Source organism: Capsicum annuum, chromosome 5 (assembly GCF_002878395.1).
Source record: "Capsicum annuum cultivar UCD-10X-F1 chromosome 5, UCD10Xv1.1, whole genome shotgun sequence".
In the NCBI taxonomy this organism is placed as follows: Eukaryota; Viridiplantae; Streptophyta; class Magnoliopsida; order Solanales; family Solanaceae; genus Capsicum; species Capsicum annuum.
Window position 1 is genome coordinate 6,510,625 of NC_061115.1, and position 7,698 is coordinate 6,518,322.

Below are 7,698 nucleotides of genomic sequence, written 5' to 3' on the forward strand. Positions count from 1 at the left end.
CGAATATCCTGCTCTCTGCAATATCTATCAAAAGGACCAATATACTCACCATCATTATCTGAACGGATGCATTTTAATTTCTTCCTTGTTTGTCTTTCAACTAAGGCCTGAAAATTCTTGAACACATCAAGTACTTGATCCTTGGACTTCAAAGGAAATACTCAGAGTTTGCGAGAATGATCATCAATAAAAGTCATAAAGTAAAGTGCACCACCATGAGACCTTACTTTAAAAGGACCGCACAAATCAGAATGCACCAACTCCAGCAAATCGAGCTTTCTTGAAGGCGGATGACTCTGAAAAGAAACTCTTTTCTGTTTACCGGCTAAGCAGTGAACACACTTCTTTAACTTTGCTTTTTTTACTTCAGAAATCAAATTTTTCTTAGCCAAACTATCAATCCCCTTCTCACTCATATGACTCAACCTTCTATGCCACAACTCTGATGAAGTATCATTCTCCACCAAGTTTATCAAGCCTCTAGAAGTATAGCCCTGAAATACGTACAAGTTAGATAACTTGTCACCTCGAGAAACAATCATCGAACCTCTAGTAAGCTTTCACTGGCCAGCACCAAGGATATTAATATAACCCTCATCATCAAGACTTCCTACAGAAATCAAATTCAGGAGAACATCTGGAGCATGCTTGACATTATTGAGAACTAGTTTGGAACCATTGTTACTTTTCAAACAAATCGTGTCAATGCCAAGTACTTTAACTTCATCATTATTGTCCATTTTCAACATCCCAAAATTACCTGGAGTATAAGAAGAAAATAATTCCTTCTTTGGCGTAACATGAGATGTAGCACCAGAATCCACAAACCAGCTAGACTCATCGCGAACAAGATTAATGGCATTCTCACCACAAGAAACAAGAAGATCATCATTAGCAACAATAGCAACACGATTTTCATTATCGCCTTCTTTCTTTTGCCGTCTTATATCTCTCTTATGCTTGTAACAATATTTCATGATATACCCTTTTTTATTGCAATAGTCACATATAACATTCTTGAATTTGAACCTTGACTTGCTTCTACTTTTATCTCTATCATTTGAATCTCTGGACTTGTTTTCTCCCCTCTCTTCAGTAACCAAAATATCAGAGTGTGAAGATGAAGAAGATGAGGCCTGAGATCTTCTTCTCATCTCTTCATTCAAGACACCACTCTTAACATATTCCATAGTTACAATACCACCGGGAGCAGAATTAGTCAAAGGAACTCGAAGAGTTTCCCAAGAATCAGGCAGAGTATTAAGAAGCCAAAGTCCCTGAATTTCTTTATCGAACTTTACACCCATTTCGGATAGCTGGTCAAGGACACCCTGAAAATATTTAATATGATCAGAAATAGGACTGCCCTCTTTATAACTGATATTCATCAATTGCTTAAGCAGGAACAACTTGTTATTGCCAGTCTTCGAAGCATAAAGTGTCTCGAGATTGTCCCAAAAACTCCTAGCATGTGTCTCATTCACAATATGATTTCTAACATTATCTTCAACCCATTGTCTGATATAGCCACAAATCTGTAAGTGCTCAAATTCCCAATTCTCATATGTCATGGATTCAGGTTTAGTAGATGCAAACACAGGCAGATGCATTTTCTCGACAAATAGAAGATCTTTCATCTTGTCTTTCCAAGTATGATAGTTACTACCATTCAAACACACCATCTTGCTCATATTTGCCCCCATCATTCAAATCTACAATCAACAACAACCAACGTTCTGATACCACTTGTTAGGAAAGACGGGCACACAATCAAAGAGCCCGACAGGGTAGCAGCGGAAATATTCAAGACTAAATTTTTCCTTTCAACTTGAACCAAGAGGAGACAAATAAATCCAAATGAAACAAGATAAGAATAAAGGCAATTACACGAGACACAAGATTTACGTGGAAAGCCCTTCAGTGTGAAGAGTAAAAAACCACGGGACCAAAACCTCCACTATAATCACCAAAGAGTTACAATATTGTCCTCCAAAATGGCAACAAAACAAGTGTCAAACAACAAGAAACAATACGTAAACCACAACACCAAACACAAGGGAAATAAAGGAGTGACAGTACCAAAAATGCAGTTACTGTTCGGGAATGAAGAACAGGAGATACAGGCCACCAAATCAAGCTCTGTCAGTTCCTAATCAAAGATTGAGATGAGAGGAACAAGCAGTCCAAAAATCAGCTCAATCAGACAAGAAACGAAGCGGGAATCGTAATTTGAAGTTGACAACTGTGGCTGAAATTAAGGTGCGAAAATCAGCTTTGTTTTTCTCTCTTTGGCTGCTGAAAACTCTCTTTTTGTGATGAATAAGACCTAAAAAGATCAATATATATGCCCCATAGTAATGGGCCTATAGACAAAAATGAGTTGGTCCAAATTAAGTTTCATTTATCCACATAAAAAAGAAAAAAGACCCAATAACCCAACAAAACTAGATCGACTTCTGTAGTTACTCATGAGTACTCATCACTATCTTTCCATCCACCATATTCAACTTCCTCATATTGAGTTGCCTTCTGTCAAAATAAAACACACCATGAATAATCATTACATTAGCATATTTAGTGAAATTTATTTTCTTATTTTTATTCACTCAAATTTCTTCCATTTCATCATTTTTAGGTTTATCTTTTAATATTAAAAAATTCAGACAAAATTGACCAAGATTTGCAAAAGGTTATAATACATATGCATGTTAAAATGCATGTTCTTTTAACTTGACCTCAATTCACATCTATGTCATTCAATTTTAATTTGGATGTGTACGAGCATGCATTTAAGTTGTATAAAGTTGAACAAATAGACGCATGTATCCTATGTGGCACAATACATGTAAGACATCATGTAGGACATGAATTGGCCACGTAGTATATCACATAGGACATATGTGTCTGCTTGCTCAATTTTATGCAAGTTTAAGTGTCTACTTGTGCACATCTAAAATTGGAGGACATAAATAAAAATTGAAGCCAAGTTAAAGAAATTATTTATGTATTATGCCTTTGCAAAAACCGTCATCATAATAAGTTTTTTTCCTCTATGTGAAACAAACACACGTAGCTACCACCAAAGAGTGTCGTGAGATTGGTAAAATCTCTTCACCCTTAATCAGAGGTCTCACTTTTGAGTTTTGAAAATTTAAAATGGACAATGGACTCTACATGACACAAAGTAGTAGAAATAGCGGCCAGTGGCCACATTTTGAACTTGTTATTTGAAAAATAGCTACCATCATAGAGTTTCAAATTCTACAAGTGGAATTCTTGACAATTTTCTAGAATCTCACTCCATGATAGTCGCAATGGTTCAGTTATTTGAACCAAAAAGTACAACAACAACAACAACAACAACAAACCCAGTGTATTCCCACTTAGTGGGGTCTGGGGGGGGTAAGATGTACGCAGTCCATACCTCTACCTCTGATGAAGTAGAAAGGCTGTTTCCGAAAGACCCCCGGCTCAAGTCACGAGATATCACACAAACACATAGTACAGCACAGAAGCAGATGACATAACATAGATACGGCACCCATAAGGAATATAAAACAGAGTAAAGCAGGAATGCAGGAATATAAAGCAGAGGAAAGCACACAGATTCGTAATAAACATGGAACACGGAACACGAAACACTGAATACGGAATCATAACAGGAATACACCCCCACCAATTAATTCCCTACACTAGCGACCCGAACTGGCCCTAATCCTCTGCCGTAATTCGCATCTTCCAGACCTTCCTATCTAGGGTCATGTCCTCGGTGAGCTGTAACTGTTCCATGTCCCGCCTAATCACCTCACCCCAGTACTTCTTCGGTCTACCCCTTCCCCGTCTAAAACCATCCAACGCTAGCCTCTCACACCTACGGACCGGGGCATCCATGCCCCTCCTCTTCACGTGTCCGAACCATCTCAATCGTGCTTCCCGCATCTTACACTCCACTGAAGTCACACCAACCTTCTCCCGGATAGTCTCATTCCGAACTCTATCCCCTCGGGTCAGTCCACACATCCAGCGCAACATCCGCATTTCTGCCACCTTCATTTTTTGGATGTGGGAGTTCTTAACTGGCCAACACTCCGCTCCATACAGCAAGGCCGGACGGACTACCACCCTATAGAATTTGCCTTTAAGCTTGGGCGGCACCTTCTTATCACACAGCACCCCCGATGCGAGTTTCCACTTCATCCATCCCGCCCCAATACGGTGCGAGACATCCTCGTCAATCTCACCGTTACTCTGGATCACGGACCCGAGATACTTGAACTTATCCCTCTTCCCTACCTCCTGTGCTTCTAGCGTCACTCCTACCTCATTCTCCCGCCTCACGTCATTAAACTTACATTCCACATACTCTGTCTTGGTTCTGCTCACCCTGAACCCTTTAGACTCCAGAGTTTGCCTCCACAACTCTAATTTGTCATTCACACCCCCTCGAGTCTCATCTATCAGGACTACATCGTCTGCAAAAAGCATACACCACGGCACCTCCCCTTGGATACGCCGCGTCAACACATCCATTACTAACGCAAACAAAAAGGGACTAAGAGTAGATCCCTGATGCAATCCTGTCAGGACAGTGAAATGCTCTGAGTCTCCTCCCGCCGTCCTCACCTGGGTTTTCGCTCCCTCATACATATCCTTAATTACTCTGATATATGCCTGCGGTACTCCACTCACCTCCAAGCATCTCCAAAGCACTTCCCTGGGGACTTTGTCGTACGCCTTTTCCAGGTCGATGAACACCATGTGCAGATCCTTCTTCCTCTCCCTATACTGCTCCACCAACCTCCGTACCAGGTGGATTGCCTCCGTCGTCGAGCGGCCGGGCATAAATCCGAACTGGTTTTCCGAAATAGACACTATCCGTCTCAGCCTCACCTCGACCACTCTCTCCCATATCTTCATAGCGTGACTCAGTAACTTAATCCCCCTATAGTTATTGCAACACTGAATGTCCCCCTTATTCTTATAGAGGGGGATCATGGTACTCCACCTCCACGCCTCGGGCATCTTTGCCGTCCTGAAAATTTCATTGAACAATGCAGTCAACCACCTTACACCAGCCTCTCCAACGAACTTCCAAAACTCCACCGGTATCTCATCCGGCCCCGTCGCCCTACCCCTTCGCATCCTGCGGACTGCCTGTCTAACCTCGTCTACCTTAAAACGTCTACAATAGCTAAAATCCCGACACTCCCCTGAGTGCTCCAGTTCCCCTAACACAATAGCTCTGTCCCCCTCGTCATTCAAGAGCCTATGAAAGTACGACTGCCATCTCTTCTTTATGTGGCCGTCCTCCACCAACACTCTACCGTCCTCCCCCTTAATGCACCTCACCTGATCGAGGTCACGACCCTTCCTCTCCCTAGCCTTAGCGAGTCGGAACAACTTTTTCTCCCCTCCTTTCCCCTGTAACCCTGCATACAAGCTCTCAAAAGCGGCCGTCTTAGCTGCCGTGACCGCTGACTTCGCCTCCTTCCTCGCTAGCTTGTACTCTTTCCTGTTTACCCGCTTCTCTTCTTCGTCCTTACTTTCCACCAACTTAGCATACGCCTCTTTCTTGGTCTCCACTTTCTTCCCCACCTCTTCATTCCACCACCAATCCCCCCGATGATGTCCGGCCCGGCCCCTAGAAACACCCAACACCTCCCTTGCATTCTCCCTGATGCACGTTGCCGCCCTGTCCCACATATTATCCACGTCCCCCCTACACTCCCACACCCCCATTCCCGCCAACCTCTCCCCTATCTCCCACGCATTCACTGGCGTCAAGCCGCCCCACTTAATTCTCGGTCTACACTCCTTACTCCTCCTCTTTCTATTCTTCTTTATACCCAAATCCATAACCAAGAGCCTATGTTGGGTCGAAAGATTCTCACTCGGGATGACTTTACAGTCTTTACACAACGCCCTATCCCCTTTCCTAAGCAACAAAAAGTCAATCTGGATCCTGGCTATCGCGCTCCGAAAAGTGATCAGGTGCTCGTCCTTCTTCGGGAAGCCCGAGTTCACCACCACCAGCCCAAACGCCCTCGCAAACTCCAATAGGGTCGCACCCTCTTCATTTCTCTCCCCAAAACCAAAACCACCATGCACATCCCCAAAGCCTCCCGGTAGCGCCCCGATGTGCCCGTTGAAATCCCCTGCTACAACAATCTTCTCCGAACTGGGCACGCCTCTCACCACCTCCTCCAAAGCCTCCCAGAACCGCATCTTCTCCTCCCCCTCCGATCCCACATGCGGCGCATAGGCACTACACACGTTCAGGGTAAACCCCCGAATGACCAACTTAATAGTCATCAACCTATCGTTGATCCTCTTCACCTCCACTACCTGACCTCTAAGCTCTTCATCTACCAAGATGCCAACTCCATTCCTACGCCTGTCGCTCCCAGAGTACCACAGCTTGTAACCGTCCACATCCCTAGCCTTAGACCCTACCCACTTGGTCTCTTGGACACACGCAAGGTTGATCCTTCTCTTCCTAAGAATCTTCACCAGCTCTATGGACTTCCCCTGAAGGGTCCCTATATTCCAAGACCCAACCCTCAGCCTACCGTCGCTATCCACGCGCCCCCCACTCCCCCCCCCTCGGCCAAACCTTGGCCTCCCACCCACTCCCGCTCTCTCCCCATCTCCCGCCCCCGCCACAGCCCCACGCCCCAACCCCCTCGGACATGACCCTAACCACCCATTACCACCCACAGCCACAACTACACGAAAAAATAAAAAAATATAAGGATATACCCGGTGGCAATATCAAAGCAGCAGCAAGGAGATACAAGGCACACACACGTTCAAAGGAATACTCCCGAATACAGCAACAACAACAACAGACAACAGACAATGTTCACAAATCCCACGCAAGTCAAGGTACACGGGCTACTACGAGCATAGTACTAAGAATGGAATATGAAATAATGAACTAAAATGCAATATGAAATAACGAAATAACAAAGGTTAGAAGTCACCGGATTTCCCTTGGGGCTGCGGCTGCTGGAGACGGCGTGGCGGGTGCAGGCGGAGTCTCGGCCTGTTGGAGACCAAGTTGGCGGCTGGGGACCGGGCGGCAGCTGGTTGAATGCCGGGTTGGGGGGGGACTGGTGTACCTCGCGAGGGGGGGGGGGGGGGGGGGGTATGAACCGGGGGGGTATGAACCGACGGGGGGGTCGGGTCAACGCCGGGGAGCGACGACCGGGGGTCAGGTTTATAAATTTATAAAAACCCATCAATTTTGGTAAGGAAAGCTAAAACTCGGTTCAATTCAATCGGGTAGGTCGATTCTTTAAAAACTATTGACAGCCCTAGGCCTAAACATATGCCATTTTGCTTGCTCCACATATAGTTTTATCATCCGTCTTAGATGATCAGATCTTAAGGTTGTTTAACGTCGCCCAAATTCCCAAAAAATAACGCGATGATAAGACGGTGGGGAAAGTAGTGGATGTAGTTGGTCTCCAAATCAGCACATGTCAAAACTCACTGCACCATGTTCGCGAGGATACAATTATTAAGGATTATGAAGCAAAATTCAATGAACATTCAGGGAATGCAGCTACTAGTTGAACAAATACAAGACTTAGGAACCTCCATCATAAGAATGAATATATATATATATATATATATATATATTCATTCTTGTGTGTGTGTGTGTGTGTATGTAGTGTCTCTTGGATTCTCATTAAT

The 7,698-nt window shown here is 44.4% G+C and overlaps 1 protein-coding gene across 1 annotated transcript in view; it reads right to left on the minus strand.

The window, feature by feature from the left end:
- Positions 1–1,948: 1,948 nt before the first annotated feature.
- Positions 1,949–7,698, minus strand: part of LOC107870202 (protein C2-DOMAIN ABA-RELATED 4-like) — an 11,177-nt gene continuing 5,427 nt past the window's right edge. Inside the window, exon 3 of the mRNA XM_016716647.2 lies at positions 1,949–2,529. Coding sequence (XP_016572133.2) covers positions 2,463–2,529 — 67 coding nt within the window. The 3' untranslated portion in view covers positions 1,949–2,462. The remainder of the gene's footprint in view (positions 2,530–7,698) is intronic.